The sequence below is a fragment of the Plectropomus leopardus genome, chromosome 24 (assembly GCF_026936395.1).
Source record: "Plectropomus leopardus strain MGB_pleo_1.0 chromosome 24, ASM2693639v1, whole genome shotgun sequence".
In the NCBI taxonomy this organism is placed as follows: domain Eukaryota; kingdom Metazoa; phylum Chordata; class Actinopteri; order Perciformes; family Serranidae; genus Plectropomus; species Plectropomus leopardus.
The window spans coordinates 3,455,434-3,483,100 of NC_142199.1; the positions used below are offsets into that span (position 1 = coordinate 3,455,434).

Below are 27,667 nucleotides of genomic sequence, written 5' to 3' on the forward strand. Positions count from 1 at the left end.
TTTAATCATTTATAAAATTTACAATTTACAATTTTGCCATGCAAAAAATAAATTTGAAATTGACTTATTTTTTTATTAATATTGTTGGCAATTACTTTCTGTTATTTGACTAACTGATTAATCAACTAATTGTTTCAGCTGTACTTAAAAAACTCAGTTATTTTGGTTTATACAAGGCATCATATTTTATAATTATAATTATAAGAATTATAATAGTTATAATTTTATATTTTATTGCATTTGGTTTTAAAAGAAATCAAACCTATTTACTTTGGTTTTGAAGGGTTAAGGGTTAATGGTTAATGGTTTGACTTCTTTCAAAAATGTGATGACCAATTTGGGGGGAAAAAAAGTCCTGCAAACAGCAAGAAATTAGTCAAAAGTGATGAAGAAACTTAAATTAAAAATCATCAAAAATCTATGGCGAACTTACCCAGAACAGTGTATTTCTAATCATTTTAATTACATGTTTAAATTATGTTTTTGAAAACGTTTTTAAAAATTTCCGCACATTTTTTTTTCTTTCTTTTATGCTAATTTATTGCTATTTTAGGGACATAATTACAATTATGTTTTAGAATAAAAAACATTATTGTTATTTTCTGCACTTTTTGAGTGATTTTTTTCCTTCATTTTTTTTTTTTTTACTAATTTCTTGCTTTTGGTGGCATAATTAGTTATGTTTTATGGTAAATAACTTATTTTATTGCAATTTTATTTTATTTGTCTGCCATTTTTGGGTGCAGTTTGCGCGTCTGTGTGCGCGTGCATTCGAGCATCTCCCTGACGCTGATGGTGCTGATGCAGGCAACGGGCGCGCGCCTCGGCGTCGTGCCTGGAGCGCGCCTTTCTCGGCCGTCAGTGCGCTGCGGCTCTCTGTGCGCATCCTCTCCGGTCTCTCCCTCTGCACACCGGGCAGCAACCCGCCGACTCCGTCTGCCTCCGCCGCCGTTAACAAAAACAAACTCATATCAGTCCGCTTTCTGCGCGTGTCCCCGGGGAGATCTGCACGCGGAGCTGTGAGCCGCTCACCGGGACGCAGCGCTGCGGCTGATCCGTTTTTTTTGGCCATGGCGCAGCGGAGGAAACCCGGACATGCTCGGCGCGGATGAAGGACGTTGCGCAGCCGATAAAACTTTCTCGCGGTGAGAAAACCAGGAGCCCGGACGCTTCATTTGCCAAAAATGACTCTTTGTTTTAGTAAAATTTAAACTCTCGGTTGCACCGGGACGCGCGGATAATCCTCAAGGCCTCTCTGGTGGTCCCTGAACCTCACGTTGGGCACCACCTCACCCCAAATAGACTGACCCCGGCTGTTCGCCAGCCTGTTGTTTGTTTGTTTGTTTGTTTGTTTGCAGTAAACAGTGCCAGCGGCAGCAGCCATGATGGATGCGGCGGAGTGCGGGGTGAGGGTGATGTGCCGCTTCAGGCCGCTCAACGAGGCCGAAATCAACAGAGGAGACAAATACATCCCAAAATTCAAAGAAGACGACACGGTGGTCATAACGGTGAGTCTGTCTGCTCCTTATTGTTGTTGTTGTTGTTTGTGTGGAGATGAAAACACAAATACTGCAGTGTTTCCGGGGAGGAAAGTCACCTGGAGCTCTGCAGCCGGCTGGAGATGCCAAGTGCGCAATAAGTCTGTAGTCCGCGGCTGTAGGAGGTATTATAGTATAACAGTTATATCCTACAGTATTACAGATATTTATACCATGATGCTGTATAAACTCATTGAGTTCAGATTTCCTGTATGATGTCCTAAATATTATCTGTTAGGTTTAAATTGGTTTGACTCCTTTCAAAACTGCAATGGCCGTTTTAGGGAGAATAAATTCCTGCAAATAGCCAAAAATTAGTCAAAAATAATGAAGAAATTTAAATTAAAAAAAAAAAGAAAATCAAAAATCTATGGAAAAATGTCCAGAAAACTATATTTCTAATCATTGTGATTTAAAGCTGCCTTTATGTTTCTGTGATGCTAAAATGCATAAAAGCTAATTTTTTAATACATAAAACACCAGTCAGTCAGTGTAAACAAACATTTTTAAAAAATAATACCACTTGTCTAAACATTTAAAAAACAAAACAAAAAAAACCTCCAAAATTCCTACTTAAAATGGGTACATATACTAATACTACAGAATGACTGTCACAGATAATAAATCAATATTTTATTAGTATATTCAAACAATAACACATAAAGAAACTATTTTGTAAAATAGGCTTCTGCATTTTAAGATAATAATATGATAATATAAAACTGACTGCAGGCAAGCAAAAACAACCAAATAAAACTGACATTTTTATGTATTTACATATTTAAAAATCTTAAAAATCTTATAAGAATATTTAGAGTTAGAACCAGACAAGATGATGATACAAAATAAAAAAAAATTTTAAAAAATCCGAAACAAATAATTAAAATAATGATACTGCAAACAAAAAAAATAAATAGCCCAAAAAAAAAATCGAGTAATGCCAACAGAGATAAACAGATCACAAATGATTCGTAAAAAAATGCAGTTTATTTCAGATTTTTGTGATTGAGCTCAGCTATGATGAATTTCCTGTTAATTTAGAGGTGAGGGGTCAAAGGTTATAGATGTGCAGATTCAGGCGGTCACATGGACTCCGTTATGATTGTGTTAATCCACAGTGACGGACTACTTTTGTGCTCAGAGCATCAATTAGGCCCTGTGGTGGGTGGAGCTAACGAGGCAATTTAGCGCTTTGTGCCAGAAAGTTTCGATGATCGATTAAAAAGCTGCTCTCGTTTTGTGCAAGTCATTCCCTAAAACAGCCTCTCCAGTTGTCTTTTAAGTTAGTTTACTTTTGAGTTGGTTTATTTATTCTGTGGATGATTCTGCAAATTTCTGCACAAATATAGCATATTTTTATAGTATTTTGTCCTATTTTCATTATAATTAACTTTTCATAGTAGTTCTTACAGTATTTTTTGTAATTTGCTTCTATTTTATATTTATGCTTCTTGATTTTGTTTTTATAAAACATTTTTATTGTATTTATTTCCCCTATTTTATCATCATTTCTTTTTATTGTTTTTTTAGTATTTATTGTAATATTTTTGTAATTTTCTTTTATGTTATATTCATGCTTCTTGAATTTTTTTTATAATACCTATTTCATAGTAGTTTTCCTATTTTCATCATTTATTTTATAGTATTTTTTAATATTCCTCATAGTATATTTTTTTCCTATTTTCCTTCTATTGTATATTCATGCTTCTCAACTTTTGCAACACCTGCATTTATTTCATTTCTAATAATATTTTTATCGTGTTTTCTTCCATACATTCAATTTAATTTACTTATTTTTTTGTCGCTTTTATTTTAATTTTTAATAATATTTTCATGGTATTTTTAAAAATATTTTTGTTATAATTTACTTAATTTTTTATATTTATTTTTGACATTATGATTGAAAAATAGTTTCAGAAGTCCCCGACACAGAATAATAGTTACGTCTAAAAAAAGTGAGAAAAAAAGGCTTAAAAAAACTGGTACTATATCTTTCAACGTGACCTATAAATCTGTTAAAAGTGCTCTACAGCTCGTATGCGACCACACACACAGACAGGAAGTGACCTCTGCCCCAGTGTGTTGATGCAGATGCGTCCTCGCCGCTCACCGTCAGCACGTCCTGCATTATTCATCGTGCTGCTTTATCGCCCAGAAACGCTTCAGTTCTGTCAGGACAATCTGCACGTCACCGTCTCGTGCCGTCAGTCAGACTGCAGAAAACTGAGGCCGTGCTGTTGGTGTCGGTGGTTTCTCCGCTTTATTTCGGGGTTCAGAGGGAGCGAGAGTGCTGAGAGCTGCATTTCACAGCAGCGAAGCTTTTATCCCGAGAGAGACGCAGTCGGAGTCAGCGGTCGAAGGGCGGCGGGATGATGGATCATCAGACTGGAAGCTTCCAGTTTTAAAACGCTGCAGTGAGAAAACACTTTATGCAGTCTGGTTTATCAATATATTTCTAATTATTTCAGGTTTAGATGTGTATAAATGCCGCTTTGAATTTACCTGTTACACACACAGTGTTTTTAAGTACCTCAAGATGCAGTATTGCAGTTTTTTTCAGAGTAAAATAGTGATAATAAATTAAAAACAGTAATCAGTGGCTTCTTTTAATGGACATACTTTGCTGATACTTACATTGTTTTATTTGTCTAATTGTAGGTAATCCACTTAGTAGATTGACCCAATCTAATATAACTTTTATTTAATTTACTGTTTTTTTTATTTCCAACAATATTTCAGGTTTTTTTTTGGATATAATCCTGCTTGTTTCATTGTAATCACTTGATAAAAAACAATATCGCTGCTTTAAAAAAAAAAATTTAAAATTAAAAGCATTACGAAAATCTCTCCCCAAAAAGTTTGCAGTTTTGCAAGTAAAAAGTGACAATAAATCAGAAATCAGTAAATTAACAAACTGTTTTGATGTTCATATTGTTTTATAAATCTAATTGTAAATAATCCACATTTATAGATTAATCTAATCTGATATCATTTTATTGATTTTTTAAAAAAATCTTTTTTTTTTTTGTTTTTAGATGATTTTGGCAGATAATCTTTCTTAAAAATATCAATAGCACTGCTTTTTTTTAAAATAAAAATCATTAGGAAAATCTAAATTAAAATTCCCGAAATAACCACAAAAAAACTCAGCCAGTCATAATATTGAACTCCGAAACTTATTTTAACCCTTTTTCAGATTTTACTCACTTTCACACACTCATCTCATCAAATCACTTTTTTTTTTTAGAATAAATCCTTTTTTTTTTTTGCAATGTTAATCGAAGATAAATGACAGAAAAATAAATGACATCGTGAAAAAAAATCTTGCCATGCTGTTGTTTGATGTGTCTGATTTTTCTGCTGCCGTTAACGTGTCGTGTGTTGCTTTTAAAACAGAGTAAACCGTACGTGTTCGACCGCGTGCTGCCTCCCAACACGTCGCAGGAGCAAGTGTACGACCAGTGTGCCAAACAGATAGTTAAAGGTACGAGTTTACAGTTTCCTTACGTGACTGTAATCTACTGTATGTTTTAATCTGTCCCTCACCTATGCTCAAGTCTTTTTTTAATGTGTTTTATTGTATTTTACTGTCAGTATCTTTACTGATGCCTGATTTTATAGATTAGAGATGTCAGCAGTAATTTATAGGACTTGTCAGAGCTCACTGAATTCATTTTCATTTTCATTTTCAATTTTTCATTCATTTTTTTCAGTGGGAAACACTGATGTGACTTGATGCACACAAAAGTATATAATTATTTTAATCTATTTAAATTTAATTTATTTTAATCTATTTTTATTTGTTATTTTATTTTATTTATTTATGTTTGTTTCATTTATTTTATTTTATTTTATTTTATTTTATTTTATTTTATTTTATTTTATTTTATTTTATGCAGACAGGACATGGCTAATCCTGAAGTAATGCAGGTTTGCGGTGTTTTATGAAAATATTTCTTTGTCTTTAAGGGTTGGTGCTGCGGATATTGACATTTAATATTGTAGTAATATGAAAAAAAAGTGTATTTTCCTGGCGATCATATTGTGTCTTTCCAGATGTGCTCGGCGGTTACAACGGGACCATCTTCGCCTACGGACAGACGTCCTCTGGGAAGACACACACCATGGAGGTAAGGCGCTCAGTCCAGTGTAATTATTATATCCTCTTCTTCATTGTTACTCTCAGTCAATCAACCAGTCGGTAAAAAAGTCAAAGCTTTTGAACAAAGCCTGGCGATGGGCTTTCGTTTTTGAGTTTCATGTCCGATTAGAGGATTAGAGCGCAGCAGGCATTGTGTAACAGACTTAACACAAACACTAAATCCAGTCGAGCTCGCAGAGATTCGAGGAATCAAAACCTGATCGCAAAGAGAGACTCAATTTCTGCAAAATTTACTGTGTTTTGTTTTTATTTAAATAAATTATAAAATTAGATTTTAAGTGCAGAGTTCTCGGTGCATCTTTTGTAATTTGTCATGAGTGCAAATAGCTTCAGGTCATAGACTAATCCAGAAAGACAGCAGCTAAAAAAAGCCTCTTTTTAATTCTCCGATCTGATCTGATCACTTCACTCTTTGCATTAATTCCACCTTTTAACCCCGATTTTCCCCTTAAAACTCCCCTCAAGCAGCTTTAAAGTCCGACAAATAGTTTTTCTTCTTTTTGACGATGACTTGTGCATATTTTATAGCAGCTAAAATGACATCAAATGTAGAGTTTTTCTGGTATATTTTGGTGAAACTTTAACTTTAAGCATTAAAAACATTAATATCCTTTGCTGTTCAGGGGAAACTGCACGACCCTCAGCTGATGGGAATCATCCCTCGCATCGCCCGCGACATCTTTGACCACATCTACTCCATGGACGAGAACCTCGAGTTTCACATCAAGGTAAAAAAACAACAACAAAAATGATTTGTCATAGCATTAAAAAACAATAATTCATAATGTACCTCCTCATTAACACACACATAAATATTGTCATTAATATATATATTTTTTCAGAATTTCTGTTAATTTAATTGAATTATTTTGAATCAATTTAACATTTTTATATTTTTATGTTTATATTATAAAAATACAGTAAGTATAAGTACATAATTGTTAATTTTCTATTTTATTTTATTTACATTTGGGCAAAAAAGTATTTGGCAGCCACCGATTGTGCACGTTGTCCCACTTAAAAAGATGATTTCCTGGATTTTTTTCACACAGTTGAAGTGCACCTATGATGAAAATTACAGACCTCTCGTCTTTTTAAGTGGGACAACGTGCACAATCGGTGGCTGCCAAATACTTTTTTGCCCAAATGTAACTATGTAAAAAATAAAAGTTTCAGTTGTATTAAAGGACTCAAGCCACTTGACAGAGAGAAAATATTTTTTGCATGTATATAGATATAGTTTTAATAAAAATTGTTATATTAAAAGTATATTCCTTTTTTGTATGTCCTAGGTAGAAAATAATATCTCAACTTTGGTAGTTTTTTTTTTTTTCTTTCCAATTACCTTACCTCTTTTGGAGCTTCTGTGTATTCTGGTTTATTAAAAAATATATTATTATTTATTCAATTATTTATTTATTTAATTTTTTAAACTTGAGACTCAAAATAGGCTGTTGACCAATTTCTCATATATATAAAATATGATTTTTTTTTTTCTTAAAATCACATTTAACCTTTAGAGCAACGTATGTGAATGTAATGTTTACTTTTCTGGCATTTAACCGATGCAATGCACAATGCGCTTAAATACCTAAATGAGCAACATTATGAGTATGAGGGTGATGATGAGTAGATATTAAAAGTTTCTATTTTGTTTTTGCAGGTTTCCTATTTTGAAATCTACTTGGACAAGATCAGAGACCTGCTGGACGGTAAGTTTGAATATTATCTTAAGTGTAAAACATTTAATCTGTAGTATTTTTAAAGAGTCAACATGTGATTTTGGGTTTTCTTTGTTCTGTTCAAAGTGTCGAAGACGAACCTCGCCGTGCATGAAGACAAAAACAGAGTGCCGTATGTCAAGGTGTGTAAACGGTTCTTAAATTCACAGATGTCGTCGTCTTTAACTCTCAGTCTCGTGCAGACGAGCTTCAATAACGCGATCTCACTTTAGTGATTAAACACCTAAATGTGCGCGTTTCTCCTCCTCTGTCAGGGTTGCACTGAGCGTTTCGTGTCCAGTCCGGAGGAGGTGATGGACGTCATAGATGAGGGCAAAAACAACCGGCACGTGGCCGTGACCAGTATGTACCTTATATGTGTATTTTAACCCTTTGAAACCGGGAGAGACGTCACATTTCTTGTGCTGCAAGTCAAACTCCTCTCACAGGCTAATTAAACCTGAAGCAAATCGCTTTGATTTCTTCCAAAAACATGGAAAAAAAGCAATGAACATCTCGGTAATTATTTTTTAAAAAGCTAGATGAAAAATTTCTAGAGAACTACTGTTTTTTTAACCATAATTATATATATATATATATTTATTATTTTTTGAATGATTTAACAAAAACTTATTTTCTTACTTTCTCCTTTTTTTCCCCTTTTTTATTTATTTATTTTTAAATAAATGTCTTGATAATTTCTGGGAAGACATGAGCCAAAAATTTGAAATTAGAAAGATCCTTTACTTTAGTAAATGTAAATCTAATCAACTATGCAACTTGAGATTAAATTACAAAAAGTAGCAATAAAAGTACCTGAAAGAAAGAAAGAAAAACCCAAATAAACAATCAGGGAAGTAAAAAACATTTAAAACCAAAAAACAAAAAACAGAGAAATTACCTCAAAAACTGCTTAAAACTGAAATGACTCTGTTAAATAATTTTCAGTTCATCATATGATAATTAAAAGTGTAGTTTTATAGTCAATGTGAAAATACCTAATTACAATTAAAAACACTGAATACAAAATCCTACTCAAGTAACTATAAGGATTACTACTTAAATGGAGTAATTTATTAATCCTGGGGTGATTTTCGTTGTTTTAACTGCAGTTGTTTTTGTTTAAAACCTTTTTGTAGACATGAACGAGCACAGCTCTCGCAGCCACAGCATCTTCCTCATCAACATCAAGCAGGAAAACATCGAGACGGAGAAGAAGCTGTCGGGGAAGCTCTACCTGGTCGACCTGGCGGGCAGCGAGAAGGTCATTTCTGAGCGACATCAGAAACACGCGTCAGTGTCTGAATGTGAAATCTAATGTGCGTGTTGTCGGCTTGAACAGGTCAGTAAGACGGGAGCTGAGGGCGCCGTGCTGGACGAGGCGAAGAACATCAACAAATCTCTGTCAGCGCTGGGAAACGTCATTTCAGCTCTGGCCGAGGGAACGGTACGTCACTGGTTAAAACCTCCACCTCCACACGTTTGTGAGTTCAATGCGTGATTGTTTTTTTGTTATTTTTTAGAAATCCCACGTGCCGTACAGAGACAGCAAGATGACTCGGATCCTGCAGGACTCTCTGGGGGGAAACTGTCGCACCACCATCATCATCTGCTGCTCGCCGTCCATCTACAACGAGGCCGAGACCAAGTCCACGCTCATGTTCGGACAAAGGTGCAAAACTCTAACTTTTTATTTTCATGGACCATCAATGGACCCGTCGATGTTTGGTAATTGTAAAAATGACGGTGACTCAGGGGCTGCAAACAAGCGAGCAGATGGCTTTAATTTTCCTGCTGCGCGTCGGGGTTTATTTCTATTTACAGATTCCTCTCACGAAACTCGTTCCGCTATTGTTTTGTTTTTGGCTTATGCTCATGATGCCGTCTTATTTTTAATTATTGTTTTTTTGTCTTCTAAAACTTAGAATTACTCAAAATACTGCACTTTCTCTAATCTTTCTCTGAACAGTTTGAAGCATTCAGTCAAGTACAGACCATAAAAAAGCAAAAAAAAGACAATTAAACAGTTTCAGACCAATTCTTACATGACAATAACAGTGATAAAAGTGTATTAAAATATGTCCAAGGGATATAAAAACTGTATTAAAAACTAAATAAAATGGATAAACAATTTAAACAAAAATAAAAAATATGACATTAAATACAATAAAACAGAAAAAAATAAAGGAAAGCAATAATGATTATAATAACAGTAATAATATACTACCAACAACAACAGCAATAATAATAATTAGAATAGTAATAATAATAATAATAATAAATGGTTAAATAAAAGCTTGATAAAAATTCTATTAAAAAATTAAAAAGACACAATATCAATTAAAAAATACTACAAAATAGATTAAGAAGAAAGCAATAATAACAAAATGAGTATAATAATAATGGTGATTAGAAATAGTTCTAAAAATTACAAAAAAATACAAAACAGAAACTTAAAATTAATAAAAGGAATGAAAATTAAAATAATATTTATTATAATAAAATGACAAAATAAATGAGAAAAAAACACAACTCAACATAATTTAAATAAAAATATTTGTGCGTCTGGATACAAGATAAAATCACAGTTTTTACTTTAACACGTGAATTCTTTCATGATGTTTAGTTTGGGAAGTTGTGAGATCCAAGTCAAGTCAGTTTTTTTCATAAAACATCAAATATTAACCAAAGTTGTTGTAGGACATATTTCATTTACAGGAGGTCTAGAGTGAACTCTTTTAATTTACAGAGAAAATTTGAACGATTTCCCACCGAGAGAAAGCACGCTGTGTGCAAAGAGAAAACTGTGCACAGAGTTCGGATCAGTGTCTGAGTTCAAAGTGGTTATGTAATAAAAGATGAAGCGGCGGCGGCGGGAGACGACTGATTACTGTGCGGCCATCTGCCCTCTGACTGTGAGGAAATGAAGAGTTTGAATCCTAAATGAGATTTCCTCGTCAGAGGGAAGACCAGGAAAAAGCTAAACAGTGTTTCAATGCATCCAGCTGACAAATGCAACATAATTCATCTTTATTTGATATATAGAAATATCAGAGAAGCCTCCTCGCTGAATTTTTTAGGACAGAAAACTAAAATTTTAAGCTCTAACTTGGCTGCTTTGCACTCTTTGCATTTCATATACTCTATTTTTATGCTTATTTTATGTCAATAATAATGTTAGTGGGTTATATTTTATTTTCAATTTTGTTACGCAGTCCATGCACTAAATTTTAATCCTTATTTTATCTTACTTTTACCAGTATTATCAGTGTATTATATTTATATTATATTTTTATTATATTTTTACAGGTTTTATTATGTCTTTATGTGTTTTTGATTTTTAAGCACTTGGTGCATTTAATTTCTGTCTTAAAGCACGTTGGGCTGCATTTCTTGTGTGACAGGTGCTATAGAAATAAAGTCTATTATTATTATTATTATTATTATTTATTGTTATTATACTGGAACATTTCCTCCAGTTTCTCACAGCTTTGGTCGGCTGGTCTTTTATTCCTTGGTGTTGCAGCTGTAACTTATCAGTGAAAACAGCTTCGTCGATGGACTGCGGCTTTGAAATAATGTTTACCTCGACTTCCAGGCGAGCCTGATCCTGTTCTGTTTTCGCCTCCTCAGAGCGAAGACCATCAAGAACACGGTGTCGGTGAACCTGGAGCTGACGGCCGAGGAGTGGAAGAAGAAGTACGAGAAGGAGAAAGAGAAGAACAAGAGCCTGAAAAACGTCATCCAGCGACTGGAGGCCGAACTCAGCCGCTGGAGGAACGGTGAGACAAAAACAAAGGTGACGAGTTAAAGGAATAATAATAATAATAATATATAATAATAATATAATAACCAACAAAGGCACGTGTAAAATAAATATGATAAAAATGTAATAAAATAGATTTAAAAGCTAATAGCAGAAATGGTGGTAAATGGTGGTGGATTAAAGAACTGGATAAAATTGATTAAACAGAAAGAAAATAATATGACAATAAAATGTGTTATAATAATCAAATATAAGCTAAGCTAAAAGCTGAAAATGATAATGATAAAATTTAAAATAATAGTAATAAAAAATAAATAAATACTTTAATAAAAGCTGGACTAAAACCTAGATAAAGTAGATTTAAAAGACAGTAAAAAATGACAATGAAATAGATTCCAAATTTATACTAATGCCACTAATAAAATAATCAAATATGTGCTAAACTAAAACCTAGATCAACTATATTGAAGACATAAAATTATGACAATAAAATTCATGATAAGAATAATATTAATAGTAATAATAATAACAATTGTGACTAATAAAAGCTAGACTCAAAATTAGATAAAATGGAGGAAAAAAAAGAAAAAAAACAACAAAAGAGATTAAAAATGTATAATAATGCTACTAATAAAATAATCAAATATAAGCTTTAATAAAAATTAGAAAAACTATATTAAAAGACAAAATAATAATAAATAACAAATAAATACTTTGATAAAAGCTAGACTAAAACCTATGTAAAGTAGATAAAAAACAGAAAAAAAATGACAAATGAAATAGATTTAAAATTTAAATAATACTACTAATAAAATAATCAAATATAAACTTCACTGCCACACTTAGATCAACTATATTAAAAGACAAAATTAATTTAATAATAATAATTATTATTATCATTATTATTAAATATTATTGTTATTTTTATTATAATAAATTGTTAATAAAATGTAGATAAAATAGTTTGAAAAGATAAAAATGACAATAATAATTTTAAAGAGATTTACAAAAATATAAAAATAAATATAAAAAATAATGCGTTGGCAAAATCAGCAACCTACAGTGCGGGGTTTGGCTTAATAACACATCTGAAAACCTAAAACAACAGCATCATTCTGCAGCTAAACTACAAACAACGTTTACACACAGTGTCTATTTATTATGTATATTTATGTGCTGTCTGTCGTCCTCTCCTCTGAGACCGCGGTGTCTCCTTCACAGCGTCCTCGCCCCTTTTTTCCATCTCGGTTGCATAGTAACCGCTCTCCCCGTCTCGCTTTTCCTCTCTTTCTCTCTCTGGTCATTGCTTTTTTAATTCTTTTATTTCCCTGTGCGTGCTGATAACACTCCCCCTCCTTAGCAACAAATCAGCTCAGCCGCAGCCTCTGAAGCCTACGCTCCTCACACATGAATGTAGTGAACACACACAGAGGCCCACACACACACACACACACACACATTATGCTGATGCGGTGTTTCTGTCATGACTCAGCCGCTGGCTCCACGCCGAGCCTTTTAAACGGAGCAGCTCTTCACCTCCTCTCTCTCCTCCGCTCCTCATCCTCATTTGCTGATTGATTTTCATCACAATTAAAGAGCCGATAACGTTAACGGCGTCAGACACGCAGGACACATATATGACCATAGTTACTGTAAATACACATATATGTACTGTATATCTGATACACTGCTGCGCGATAAACAGAGTATTCTTATGTGATCTGACGATAAATAAAAACAATATTACATGATATAATACAAGACAATACAAAAAACTTCCTTTTATTAATACTTATTTTTCATTCTTCCCTCATATCCACCTAGTTGTTTTTTCTTTAAAAAATATTGTTATTTTATTGAAGAGAATTTTTCAATCTTTAGTAATTTTTTTATTTTTAATTTCTTTCTTATTAATACCTAGTTGTTTTGTTTTTATTATTATTATTAATATTTATTATTATTTTTTATTACATTTGTAATTTAGTTATCTCTATTACTAATTTCTTTTTTTTATTTTTAATATTATTGGGTTTGTTTTTTTACTAACAGAAACACATGACATATTTAAAAGATTTACCATAAACACTGGATAATCGTTTAATTAAAAGTTCAAGGTGTAATTATTAGAATAATTTTGACAATAATTTCTTCTTTTTTGTTTATTGTGATACACAGTATATATGTGTCATGTCAAGGTCTGTACGTCAACTTGTGTTATTTATTTCTCCGCGAATGTTTTTCTGCAACCCCTACCATTGTTGTGCCCGTGAAGTCACTACTGTTTTATTTTTCCACTGATTTAAAAAAACACAACAAAAAAACAGATTCTCAACGGTTAAATTTTGTAATTTTAAGTGCTTTTAATGGGGTTAAAGGTCAAACTGATGTGTCACAGGTGAGAACGTGCCTGAGGAGGAGCAGCTGAGCTCCAAAGATCAGAAGAGCGTCGAGCCGAACGACAACACTCCCATCATCGACAACCAGCTGCCGGCCGGAGGAGGCGTCTCCGTCTCCGGCGACGAGCGAAACAAATACGAGGAGGACATCAGCAACCTCTACAAACAGCTGGACGACAAGGTGGTGCTCTCCCTGCAAACACTGATGTGTATTTCCGATGCATCTTTCTTTTCACTATAATTACTATTTACTCTAAATATTTCTGCAGGATGATGAGATCAACCAACACAGTCAGCTGGCTGAGAAACTCAAGGAGCAGATGATGGACCAGGAGGAGGTTGTCCCCCGGTTGTTTTCTAAAAACTGATTTCATTGGATAGTTCTGTCTGTGTGTATCTATGCATGTTATTCACTCTACGTCCTGCCAGCTGCTGGCGTCGACGCGGCGCGACTACGAGAAGATCCAGGAGGAGCTGTGCCGGCTGCAGACGGAGAACGAGCTGGCCAAGGAGGAGGTGAAGGAGGTGCTGCAGGCGCTGGAGGAGCTGGCCGTCAACTACGACCAGAAGAGCCAAGAGGTGGAGGAGCGAGATCAAACCAACCTGCAGCTGGCCGAGGAGCTGCAGCACAAGACGGTGAGTGGACAGACATTTATTTCAGGACGTCTTTATCAAATCTGGGGAAATATAACAGCAGGGCTTTTGTTTGCATTTTTAATTTTCTAAATTTAGAGTAGAAAGACACGGTTAGTGCAAAAAATACTAAGCACTGTTTTAAAACAGTAAGTAGTTTTTGGAAAAAATGATGTCCTCGTATGGGGACAATGGGTTTATTTTTAATTGTCACAAGTGTTTGGTTAAATATAAAAGTTTCTTTCAGTGCCTAAACTTTTCCAAGTCTTGTTTGCCTTGTTCTTCGGCGTCCTTTTTCTTTGTTTTAGATAATTTTCTTGTTATTTATTTATTTTTTTTTTTTACAAATTTCTTGCCAATTTTTGGTTAATTTCTTCCTTCTCATTGTCTTCTGAAATCAGCAACTGGGCATAAAATTGCCTGCAAAAAATATATAAATAAATAAAACAGAAAAGAAAAATTATCTCGGGAAAAAATCAAGAAAACTATATTTATAATTATATGTTTAAAGTTAGGTTGCAGAAAAATGATCAGTTATATTTTATTTTAGCACTGTTTCAGGTTATTTCTAGGTTTTGTTTCCTCACATCTTTATTTGATTATTTTTTTTAAAGAATTTTTTTGCTAATTTTCTTTTTTTTCTGATTAAAGTAGAAAAAAAGAAAGAAAAAGCAAAGAATCATTAGAAAAATTTAAAAAATCAAGAAAACTATATTCATAATTATATATTTAAAGTTAGGTTGCAGAAAAATGATGTTATATTTTATTTTAGCACTGTTTCAGGTTATTTGTTTCCTCACATCTTTATTTATTTGATTAGGTTTTTTTAAGAATATTTTTGCTAATTTCCTTTTTTTTTTTTTTTTGAGCAAAGCACCTTGTAACTTTGAGATGGAGGCACAAACGGATGAACAGACCGCGTGTTTGTTTCACGCAGCAGGCGGATGAAGTTAAACTCGGGTTTTGGGGGGTGTCGTTGACAGGCGCTGCTGTCGGCCGTGCAGAGGGAGCTGGGTCAGCTGCAGGAGCTGAACGGCCTGCAGAGGAAGAGAGCCGCCGAGGTCCTCAACCTGCTGCTGCGGGACCTCAGCGACATCGGCGCCATCATCGGCACCAGCGACGTGAAGACAGCTTCGGTGAGGACGGACGCGCGCGTAAACACGCGTCGCCTCTCGCGCTCACGCACTAAACCTCCTCTCCTCTTCCTCCTCAGTCCTCGGAGTCGAAGGGGAACGGCTCGGCGGTGGAGGAGGAGTTCACCGTGGCTCGTCTCTACATCAGCAAGATGAAGTCAGAGGTCAAGTCTCTCGTTAACCGCAGCAAGCAGCTGGAGAGCGCTCAGGCCGACGCCCACCGCAAGATCCAGGCCAATGAGAAGGAGCTGGCGTCCTGTCAGCTTCTCATCTCTCAGGTGAGACTCATCCCTCAGGTGAGACTCATCCTGGTACCTGCTGACCCGATTCGTGATGTGCAGAAAGCTCCTCACATGCATTTTCCTTATTTTGGGTGGGGGGGCTGTGCGGCGCTTCTTCTGCCACCAGACGGCAATACCTGTGACCAATCACACCTGAAGCACTTCTTGCACTTACTAAGGGTTTTTTCCTTAAGTCTAAATTCTTGCTTGTGTTTTACGTCACTTTGGATAAAAGCGTCTGCTAAATGAAATTGTAGAATTGTAGATATTGAAGCAGCTTTGTTTTTTGGGGTTTTTTTTTACTCACAAACTTTTAACATGAGGAAGTTTCAGCGTGGCTGTTCCCAAAAGTTTTCCTGTGGCAGTGAAATTACGGCGTACAGAAGCTGCCAAATTCTTTTTTTTTATACTCCATATGAACATACTAACATGTAAGGTCTGGGTGTTACAGTACAACAGGCAGAGAAGACAGAAGACAGGTAATAAAAGGATCTCCTACACTGGCTGATTGTAGCAATCCCATTTTCCCCAGTATTTATCTCCCTTCTCCTTTTGTTGTCTAAGGGTAAAAGTCAGAAGCTGCCAAATTCAAAAACATATAAATGACTGGATACATAAATCAGTATACAATTAATTGTGCCAAAATAAATTAATAAATAATGAAAAATAATTAAATAAAATAAAAAAAATTAAATAATATCAAAATAAATGTATGTATTAATATTTTTTATAAAATGTGAAGAAAAGGGATTGCTTTTTAATTTATCAACTTTTGTAATAATTATTTATTTACTTTTCTATTTCATTTTCTTTTATTTTTTATTTAATTTATTGTTTTTATTTTTTAATTAGTTTCTTTTTTTAATCCATTTTTTAAATTAACTTTTCAATGTATTATTTGCTGGATAAGCAGATAAAAATTGATGTATAAATGGATGTATTATTTATTTTTAAATAACATCAATAGATTACATAAATAAATTGCAGTTTTATTCATTTAAACAAATAAGTAAAATTAGATTGATCAATATTTTTAGATTAATTATAATAATCCAATGCAAAAAATGAATACATGATTTGAAATACACTTATTTCATTTTATGGGTAAAATTGTTGGAGTTAGTTTTGCATGTCAACTATGTTAAATAAATAAATAATTAAGTAAAATGTTTTTGAGGGAAAAAATGAATGCTAAAAATAAGATATCAGTGCTCTATGACGAAAGAAAGCTGAGAAAATACTGCAGCCATTTGGTCGCTTCTTTCCCCCTTTTGTTATAATTCCTGAAAGTCGCTCTGGATGAGTAACCGAACTTTAATCCTGTTTTTTTTTCCTGTTAAACCATCCGTGGTGTTTGTTTGTGCAGCACCAGGCCAAGATCAAGTCTCTGACCGACTACATGCAGAACATGGAGCAGAAGAAGAGGCAGCTGGAGGAGAGTCAGGACGCTCTGACGGAGGAGCTCGCCAGACTGCAGGCTCAAGGTCGGTACGCGACCAGACGAGCATCCACGAATCTTAGACACCAAGCAGAGTCATTTTTGGGTGTAAGGGCTCAGTGAAACATTGAGTGAGAGACTGAAAAAGAAATATTTTCTTTATTTATCAGTCTACGGAAGCCCTGAGGGGCAAGGGAGGTGAGATTTTTTTTCTGGTGGTCCATTTTCTAAGTCTTTTTTTTTTTTTCATGTGTGAAATACAGTGAAAAAGTTTTTTTGTTGTGTTTAGACTGCAGAGAGAAATTAAAAGTCCCCTGGTGGTGCGCTTCAGCCTCTTGTGGTCAAAATGAGAATTACAAACAGAAACACTTGAGCCAAAAAAAAAAATATTTTTTTCTCACCCCAATTTTTTTATTTCGTGTTTCACACATGAACAAAAAATTTTTTTGAATTTAGAAAAATGGGCCATTAAAAAAAAAAACTCCCTTGCCCCCCAGGGCTTCCAAACCACCCTATTTTTTTTTTTTTTTTTTTAAAAGAAAAACTTGCAAATTTAAACACGACACTCCAATTTTTCACGTGTCAGTAATTTTTTTTTTTTTATAAATTTGCTACCAAAATGCGTCTTTATGTGCATTAAAGGATCTAAGGTGTTTAATTAAATATTGTTTATTTGATCAAAATTAGGGTAAAAAATTACACTGAACAAAATTTTTAATGTAAGACTCTTTTTTTAAGTTAAAGATCTGAGATTTTTATGCCCAAAACTGTTAGTTTAAAATTATATTTTGACACACATTATCCATTTAACAAATGCTGCGCCTCTTGCAAGTTGAAAATTGCATGTTGTGATTTTGATAGAATTTAGATGCATTTTTCAGCCCTTACTTGAAGTAAAACACCTTCAAATTTCAAAGTTAAAAAACTTGCAAAAAATGCATTTATTTATCATTAACTGCCAAACATTCACCCTTCATTCGTTTATTATTTCTTATTAATAAACAGCTCTTTAGATAGTCTATTATTGGTTAAATTAAAAAATAAATAAAAATTTTAAAAATCTGTAGCCTGTCTCCAGTGTGAAAATTGGTGTCTTTTCTCTGTTGAACATAATTGTAAATTTTTTTCCTTTAATTTTTGGACAAAACAAGTCATTTAAAGGGGTTGCCTTGGCCTTTGAGAGAATGCCACTTTTACTATTTTCTGTCATTTTAAAATCTGTGTCCAAAAACTCTCTTTACCTTAAACCTGTAGTGAGTGTAAATGTATTTAAAATACACAGTTTTGTGGGTTGAGATAACAATACCAACAATCTTTTAAAGCATCTTACGTAAAGTAAAATAATTGACTCGAGTAACTAATTCTGTTTTTTTGTTTTCAGAGAAAAGACACGAGATGTTGGGGGAGAAGGAGGACATCAGCAGACTGGAAGGAGACGAGGACATCAAGGTGAGGAGCGGTCGACCTCAAAACTATAAAAGCTCATGTTTGAATGACAAATTTTTATGAATTTATGTGTTTTTGTTTCGTATCTCTGTCTTTGTCGGAGGAACAGCTGGAGAACCACAGGGAGGCCCATCAGAAGCAGCTCAGCCGCCTCCGAGACGAGATCGAAGACAAGCAGAGGATGCTGGACGAACTCACAGAGTAAGAAACCATCAACGCTCATTTTCCAAACATGTCAAGGTAGAGAAATATATTGCAAGAAAATTTCTGCGCAAAAAAAGTCGATTTAATAAGGTTAAAGGCTAAAGGGATTTAAAGGCTAACTTCGGCATTTGTCACTTTTTGGAACATTTTCATGACATTTTTTTAAAGCACTAACTACTTACTTTACTGCTACTTACTTTGCAAGTTAAAAAAAAAGTCCAAATAGTATAGTACGGTAAAAGTCAGAAGTCAAATTCTGAGTCATAGCATACAAAGTGGAGAAATAAAAGCCAAAAATGTACAAAAACCTCTGAATTTAGCGTGTCAAGGTTGTCAGGTTGTGAAACTTTTCAAAATGTCAAAATAAAAAAAGACACTTTGCAAATAAATGTAGCCCAGCGGTGAATCTTTTTCGAAATAAATATCATGGTGAAATAATTTAAAAATGTCTCTCAAAACTAGAAAAGTAAATACATACATAATTGCGTGTGTTTAAGGTCCAATTAAGTTTTATTTTTGAGTCTAGGTTTTCTGGGGCATTTTAGAAAAGCGTTATGCCAAAAGAAAGTATAATAAAAAGTATAGTCTGTCAAAAAAAGTTACTAGTTTTAAATACTGTACTATGATTAATTAAAAGCATATTTGTATAATGTATAATGGCATGTAGTATGACTTTATTTTTTTATGGCATATTCTACAATAATGGCTGAATTTTTATGATTATTTGGCAATTAAAACAAAATACATGTTGGTGAGAACCAGGTAAATGATAGTGTTGTTCAGGTGGTGTCTGTAAAAACACCTTTAATCTTTAATCCTTTATTGTCCCATGTGCATGTAGTACAGCTGGGTGAGTTTGTGATGTGTGTGTGTGTGTGTGTGTGTGTGTGTGGTCTGCAACAAACAATAAAAACAGAAATCAATAACATTGCCTCTGTATTAATTCAGCTATTGTTTCAACAGAGCACAGCGCCACAGTTATAGCATAGATTGGCATATTACACCAAGCATACAACTCAAAATGCACCCAAAATAAACTAAATATGACAGACTGTGAACTAAAAGTTAAATGAGGATGCATAAAATGTGAACTTAGCATGCTAGCGTGCTAACCGCTAACGCTAGCATGCTAATCGCTAGCGTTAGCACTGCAGGTAGCCACCGTGCAACTTCTCAACACACAAACTAAATCAACCACATGTAGGGCCGACTTACTTATTCACAGGTGAACACAGGTGAACACACTACCTGTGCTTCAGGTACCATAACAGCTAAGAAACACCTCTGTATGTAACGTCTCACCTGCCACAGGCCCGAGGAGGCGGGGCTGTGACGTCAGCGGACCGGGAGCCTTTCATACGTAAACATTTTGACATGTTTATGTAGTTTTGGAGACATTTTTTGTTATTTGAAGCCCCCTTACCTCAGTGTAAATCATTTTGTCGACGCGGAAAAGACTGGTGGTGCAGCGGCAGCGTGTCCGGGCTGTGGGGACAGCGGGGACAGTCAGAGGTTGACGGTTCAAAACTGCGGTGCTGCCGGTCTTGGATGCTTCCCCAATCCTGAAGGCGGGAGGGAGTGGAGGGGGTTCGTCCCCTCCCGGGTCTGCTGGGGCTTCTCAACAAGGCGTTATGCTGAAAAAAAGGTGGAAAACAAACGACATCTTACAGATAGCTGTGACGTAAGGGGGAGGTGCTGTGACGTAAGGGGGAGGTGCTAATGCAAAACGTGTGGAGGTGTGTCAAGAGACGTCGTGACGTCGACGTTGAGGGGCGTGACAGAGGAGGAAGAGGGGTATAAAGACGCTGCTTCAGAGCAGACAGCGCACAAAAACCGTGTCAAAAATGGCCAAAAGGCCATAGTAATGGCCTGAAAACAAAAGGCAAGGCTAGTATGGCAAGAATGTCAAAATGTCATCTCCCAAAAATAACTCTAAACAGCATAAAAAGACTCTAAACAGTATAAAATAGCGTGTCAATAAATACAATTTTGTAAAAATGGCCAAAAACACCATAAAAATGCATGTTGAAAAAATGACAGAAAAGGCAAGGCTATGGTATGGCAAAAATGTCAAAATAAAAATCAAATAATAATAATAATAATAAAAATTAAATACAACTCAAAACAGCATAAAATAACATGTCAAGACACGCCATAGCACATTACAAGTATCCAGGCTTTGGGAAAGGGGAGCTTGATATGTGGTTGTAAGGCAAGCTTGTACCGTGAAGACGATGAGTTGTGAGTTTTGCCTCCTGGCGACTCGTAGCCCTGACCACGCCACTCAATATTAACTGATGCACTCTCCTCCTCTTGCAGTTTGAACCAGGGCCTGTTACTGGAGCAAGAAAGACTCATTTCAGACTACGACAAACTGAAGGCTGAAGAACAGGAGAAGGATACAAAGCTGCAGAAACTCATGTAGGTATCCAATTACACTTTTAGTGATACATACCACAAGTGACACACGGTGATTTGTAAATGTTTATTTGAACATTTCAATCCAGACTGCTGAACGAACAGAGGGAGCATGCCAAAGACGACTTAAAGGGCCTGGAAGAAACTGTGGTGGGTGTCAGACAAATAGGAAAGGAAGGAAACAGTTATATGACTCCTTTCAAACAACATATAGCAGAAAGTACATACTTCATGATTTAATAATTAATGCATAGAAGTAAAAAAAATGAACACATATTACTAAGTTTAAAAATTCATATTACAGAATGTCAAATATATCTTACATTCAATGTAAAAGGGGATATAGTAAATCAGATTTCAGCAATAGTCACATTAAAGTTAGTTAACAAAAAATAAATTACTTTACAGAATGAGGCCTTCTTTTAATTTAAATTTTTGCATATAAATGATTTAAAGTAATTTCATGGTTATACATTAAAAAAAATCATAATACTTTATAACAAGGAGAATAATTTTACTCTATGCTTTTTAAAATGAAACATCTGGATTTTTGTAGAGGGGCCTTTTGTTATGTAAATAAAAAATAAATAAATACATACAAATTTTTGTATCTAGGGCATTTGATTTTTTTGGGTACTGTAACATGACTTTGAAGGTTATTATAGCATTGCTATATTTTTTGGCAAACTGCAATATTAAACTTTATAATGGCATATTCTTTTTTAATAATATAACATGGCTTTCTAAATTAAGTTTGGATACTGTAAGATGACTTAATGTTTAAATACTGCAGTTTAACTTTTTATGATACTAAAAACTAAATAATTATAAAAATCTGGATTTTTTTTATAGGGGGAGCTTTTGTTACTTAAAAATCTAACAAATAAATACATACAAATTTTTGATATTCTTGTTTTACACTACAGTTTTAAATATCTAGGGCATTTGATTTTTTGCATAATGTAACATGACTTTAAAGGTAATTATAGCATTGCTATATCTTTTTAAAAAATCTATTTTTTGGCAAACTGCAATATTAAATTTTAGAATGGCATATTCCTTTTTTAATAATTTAACATTGCTTTCCAAATTATTTATGTATACTGTAAAATGACTTTTTATGGCAGATTATGATAATTTTCAAAATTTAAATACTGCAATTTCACTTTTTATGCGACTAAAAACTAAATAAAACTTTAATTACAATTCACAACACATTATGCATTATTACAAAATTACATCTAAACACTAAGTAATACTCCTCTTTAGCAAGGATTAAGTTGCCTCATGGTTAATTAACATTTTCTTTTTGTTTTCTAAGGCCAAAGAGCTGCAGACTCTGCACAACTTGCGCAAACTCTTTGTGCAGGACCTCACCACGCGTGTGAAGAAGGTACATCACCACCTCTGTTTGTTACAGTAGTTATATTTATTGTTTTTTGCTGACCTGCATTCGTTGTTTTTCAGAGCGCAGAACTGGACTGCGAGGAGGGACTTGGCAACGTGGCTCAGAAACAGAAGATCTCCTTCCTGGAAAACAATTTGGAACAGCTCACTAAAGTCCACAAACAGGTAAACTTATCAAGAAAACTATACAAGAAAACAAAAGTTACACTGAATTTGCAATACTAATACTTTACTTTGCATCACTGACCTCAGCTGGTCCGAGACAACGCAGACCTTCGCTGTGAGCTGCCGAAGCTGGAGAAGCGTCTCCGGGCCACGGCTGAACGCGTCAAAGCCCTGGAGAACGCCCTGAAGGAGGCCAAGGAGAACGCCATGAGGGACCGCAAGCGCTACCAGCAGGAGGTGGACCGCATCAAAGAGGCCGTTCGGGCCAAAAACATGGCCAGACGGGGGTTTTCTGCACAGATCGGTGAGCTGACAGGCAGATAGAAGGAAAGAAAATACACATTAGTGAAAACATAAAAATTAAACTACAATTTTCTCTTTTTGTGTCTTAGCAAAGCCCGTCCGACCAGGCCATCACCCACTGTCATCCCCCATCAGCAGCTCCATCAGAGCTGGAGGTGTCTACACCCACAACTGACCCCAAAACAGCAAGTTAACCTGTGAGTACCCCAAAAACTAACGTGGATTTATGGTCCAGTCAGTATCTTATAAAAGGTTTGCATACTCTGGCAGAATTTGTGATTTTTCAGAGAATATGAATGATAATACAAACTTTTCATTCAATAATGGTTATTGTTTGGGTGAAGCTATTTCTTACCAAACTATTGTATTTGCTCTTTTAAAATCATACTGACAACAGAAACTACCCTGATCGAAAGTTTACATAGCTTAGAGGTTTTGGCCTGATAAGACACACATGGCATTAAATGGTTTAAAAGGTAACCATCCTCACCTGTAATTAGTGTGTGTGTATAAAAATTGTTCGGAATAAAAAGAAAAAAAACGCCAATAACTTCAGCTGACATCCAGGACTTTTTTTAAAAAAGTGGTGAGGCTGTTTCAAGATGCACAAAAATGGGCTGCATGGTCGAGTCGCCAGAAACTTCCACAACAATTGGTTATTTGGAGGGATGAGACCGAAATGTAACTTTATGGCCACAAACATAAACGCTACATTTGGGGAGGAGTGAACAAGGACTATGATGAAAAGTACACCATAACCAGCTACACAGGGAACTTGGAAATTGAGATGAATGCAGCATGTTATCAGAAAACACTGGTGGAAAATTTGCACTCATGGGACTACGTGACGATGCAAAACACAAGGTCAAATCGACCCGTCCTTGGCTACCGCAGAAAAAAGTAAAGGTTCTGGTTCTTTAGGGAGATCGCAAACGGGCAGTTCATGCAAGACAGCACACGAAGTTACAGAAACTGCAAGCTTTTTGCCAGAAAGACTGGAAAATAAATGCCTCATCCACTACTGCCACAAAAGACTTCAAGCTGTCATTGATGTTAAAAAGCGCAATACACGGGATTAAGAACGAGGGTATGTAAACTTTTGATCAGGGTAGTTTCTGTTGTCAATATGATTTTTAAAAGAGCAAATACAAAAGTTTGACAATAAATGGCTTCACCCAAACACTAAACATGGTTGAAAGAAAGATTTCTGTATTAGCATTCATATTCTCTGAAAAATGGCCAAAAAAATCACAAATTGAAAATGAGCACAAGTGTAAATGTTAGTATTTTTTAAAATAAATTCTACATTGTTGTGACAGTATTTTAAGAGACAGATATTTTTTTCTAGTTATGAAGAGAATAAAATACAAAAGAGATCTGAATTTTTCACTGTTTAAGTTTAGTGTCAAATTAGTTTTTATTATTTCAGAATTGGTATTAAAATACAAACATTTTCTTTTTTTCCCAACTGACTAAAATGTTTCGTAAAAACAAATTGCAAAAATCCGATGTCTTTAGTTATTCAATTTCTCGCAAAAATTCGCAGTACGGGAGTAAAGACATTTGCCGTCTCAAAGACTCACTGCGACCTTGACTCTTGGTCAAAAATGTTGTTAAAACTTGGATGATGCGTGACAGTTTCGGAGTCAGTGTGAGGTTGTATTTACTTTTAGATAATTTGGGACAATTACACACGACCACCAGTGAACCAACCCACGATTAAAGACACTTTTAAAAGAAAACTGGACAAAAAACAATGTTTCATACTTACATTACGGCTGTTCTTCCACCTGCAGACAGACCATCCGACGCATGCTCACCGTCCCACCTGGTACCACAAGCCCCGCCCCTCCCGCTGGAGCACCAATGGGAGGCCATCACGACAGACTGTCACCGCTCAGAGAAGCAAACATCCGTCCTGTACATACTGACATGAGATGCATTTAATTTGCTGAATGTACAAATCAGAGGCCTCATTTACAAAATGTCCCACTTGATGTCCAAAAAAATGATTTTAGGAAGAAAAAAACAATTCAAACCAACTTTATTTGATTCTTCTCGTTTTATTTAAACAAGTGTACAATTTGTGAATGAGGCCCTGAGTTTCTATTTGAAGGATTGAGACACTATTTAGAAGTTTTGCAGGTAACCTGTTGCATAATTTTGATGACGATCGTGATTATAATTTTGTAGGGCTTTCCGGAGAGGCAGATCTTAAGGGTTATAATTTCAATTTAAACCAGCATTTACTCAGTTCAAGGAATTAATTGACATTTTTTTGAGAAACACGCATGTTTGAGTTTTTGCTGAGAGTTAAATGAGAATATTTAACAGCAAGTCTTGTGTCCTTTCTATCATTGTGAAGCCACGTGTATGCGAGCAGTATCATTTTCTCATGTAACTCTCTGCAAAAGTGCCAAAATGTCAAACCGTTAATGCCGTTGCAGCTGACGCCTTTGAGTTTCACACCTAAAGTCGAAGGTTACAGCTCGAGATGTATTTCAGGTGGAAATGAATTCAGCCACTTTGTGCAGAAACATACAAAAATATTGTTTGCATTTCTATACTAATACCTGTGGTAGTACTTTGTGCTGTCTTTGGAGTTTTTGTCCCCTTTTATTTTTTTGTCTCCCCACAGCTGACAATCATCAAAAAAATCAAACACTAACTTAAAAAAGTGTGCTCCCTGCTGATATGTATAAGTAAGACGCCAAATTAAAAATGTTAAAGGACGCTGCTGTGAAGTGACTGAGTGTTTCTGGAGTCCTGCAGGGACACTGACCGGCCAATCAGGCGTCCCCAGGACTCACAACACTTTGGTCCGGTTTGTTGTTCTGCAGCAATAAATTAAAAGCTCATTTTAAATCTTTAATTTTTCTGCACAAAGAGTGAAGCTCCTGATCAGCCAATCAGAGAATTTAAAGGGTAAGTTTGGTATTTTTGAATCAAGATCCTGTTTTCACGTGTTTTTGTGCCTGAGTGACTCTTGGGGACAAGATTTGTTTTGAGCGATACAAAATGGGCTGCACTGTCAATTTCCCTCCATTAAAAGCTCTATTTTTGCCACTGACAGGCTCACAGTGTTATTATAAGTGTCTGTCTGTCTTTTAAACCACAGTCAGATTAAAAATTGCGATTGCCAAAACAACCAGACTTCATTTAAATAAACACTAATTTTACCCTCATAAAAACAATCTACTTTCAAAGCCAAAAGAGACTAATTAAAACTGATAAAAGCTGTCTCTGTTTGCATTTTCACTGTTTTAACTATCACCAGCTCTGGTTTGGGTAAAATAAAACCTGTAAGTCACTGAATTGGAGGTGAAAATATGCTGGCTTTTTATACATTAAAATGACTGTTAATTTAAATGGAGTCTGGTAGGTTTGGTAAAAGCTATTTCGGGGAAGTTTCTGCTTAAACAAAACTGTCCTGCAATAGACTTAGAATAACAATTTGAGCTGTCAGGCAGAAAAAACAAGCACTTCTAGATTAAATACAGCAGACGGTTAAATTGCAGGCTGTTTCTCTGCTGCAGTCAATACTGGACCAATTTAAAAACATATATATTATTCCCAACAGTCACTTTGACACAAAAACATGCTAAAAGAGTCTGTTTAGAAAAATATGCAGCTTTTACAAACAGATTAGGACCGAATTTCCTCCTGAGCAATCCTGTAAAAACAGCGTGCCTTTTAGAAACACCTGCAGTCGCATATTTTCGTCGGTAAAAACACCTTAAACTGCTTTACAGAATCATCTCAAGACTGTAATCGAGGAGACCCCTTTACACGCCAATCTGAGATATATTTAAAGTCTGCTGCTTTCCTTCGTGCTGCCAGTTTAGCATGTTTTTGAATGTTATCTTTTTAAGTTGTGATGCAAAGGGCAACTTTTGAGGCGACGGGATGGTTGCTGCAGAATATCCCGAAACTGAGCCTAACTCTATTTATTTGACGTTTGAGCGTTTGATCGCGGCTGTTTGAGCGAGCGGGACAGCTGCGCTCACATTAAGTGAATGACAGTGCATGGACTTAGAGCTTGTGTGTTAAAGGCATGCTCAGGGAGGACACAGTGAGGCGATTTGTATACATCGTGCATTTACATCATCATGATGTACATTTTGAGTTTGCAAAGATGTTTTTGAGTTCATCTGTTTTGTTTTGGCTGTGGCATCATATCTGAATATACCTACAACTGATGCAATTAAAGCTAATAAAGATATATCTATTTAACTTTCACTTTTGTCTCTTTTTCCTGCCAAACGAGTAATTTCTGAGGATTTAAGAATATTTTTTGATGTACAAGCTCATTTTCATGCTTTTTTTAAATGGACCTTATTTTTATTCAAAGTATGTCTATTGAAAAATATAAATGTACCTAGACTTTGTTTATTTTACACATTTTTGTTAAATACTTTTGAGTAGAAACAGAATATTTAATAACTATCATTTAAAATTGATTAAAGTTGGAAGAACAGTTACATATGTTGTGTGGTGGGATGTTACCAAGTACATTTATTTATGGTTCCTGCAGCTTTAGAAATGTAGATTTAAGTTTTTTAGATATTTATAGGATATTTTTTTAAGCCATTAGGGGACAAATTTAAGACCAATTTTGCAATAACAAAAACTGAAGAAAAAGGGTGACTTTTTCTG

The 27,667-nt window shown here is 34.9% G+C and overlaps 1 protein-coding gene and 1 long non-coding RNA gene across 3 annotated transcripts; one reads left to right on the forward strand and one right to left on the reverse strand.

Moving 5' to 3' along the window:
• Positions 1-831: 831 nt before the first annotated feature.
• LOC121962713 (kinesin heavy chain-like) lies at positions 832-27,250 on the forward strand. The gene is made up of 26 exons (XM_088074737.1): positions 832-1,508; positions 4,935-5,022; positions 5,595-5,668; positions 6,324-6,428; positions 7,364-7,412; positions 7,509-7,564; positions 7,697-7,784; positions 8,561-8,685; positions 8,764-8,868; positions 8,945-9,093; positions 11,055-11,203; positions 13,583-13,764; positions 13,853-13,921; positions 14,013-14,219; positions 15,200-15,352; positions 15,430-15,627; positions 16,997-17,114; positions 18,450-18,517; positions 18,624-18,715; positions 21,038-21,139; positions 21,226-21,286; positions 22,458-22,529; positions 22,604-22,708; positions 22,796-23,012; positions 23,101-23,208; positions 24,808-27,250. The coding sequence occupies exons 1-25, from the start codon at positions 1,383-1,385 to the stop codon at positions 23,184-23,186; spliced, it is 2,844 nt and encodes a 947-aa protein (XP_087930863.1). The 5' UTR covers positions 832-1,382; the 3' UTR covers positions 23,187-23,208; positions 24,808-27,250.
• Positions 9,181-21,057, reverse strand: LOC148185462 (uncharacterized). Of its 2 annotated transcripts, XR_015775920.1 has the most exons (3): positions 20,943-21,057; positions 20,142-20,352; positions 9,181-11,192 (listed from the first exon to the last, which is right to left on the reverse strand). It is a non-coding gene; the product is annotated as an uncharacterized LOC148185462 (long non-coding RNA). The 2 variants fall into 2 exon arrangements; XR_015775919.1 differs by lacking the exon at positions 20,943-21,057 and having other exon boundaries at positions 20,142-20,770.
• Positions 27,251-27,667: the final 417 nt, after the last annotated feature.

Excerpts from the sequence above, each read along its gene's own strand:
- LOC121962713 (XM_088074737.1), top strand. The coding sequence starts at position 1,383 with ATGATGGATGCGGCGGAGTGCGGGGTGAGGGTGATGTGCCGCTTCAGG. Across the intron at positions 5,669-6,323 it reads GGAAGACACACACCATGGAG|GGGAAACTGCACGACCCTCA; the intron begins GTAAGGCGCTCA and ends TTTGCTGTTCAG. Across the intron at positions 21,287-22,457 it reads AGGGCCTGGAAGAAACTGTG|GCCAAAGAGCTGCAGACTCT; the intron begins GTGGGTGTCAGA and ends TTGTTTTCTAAG.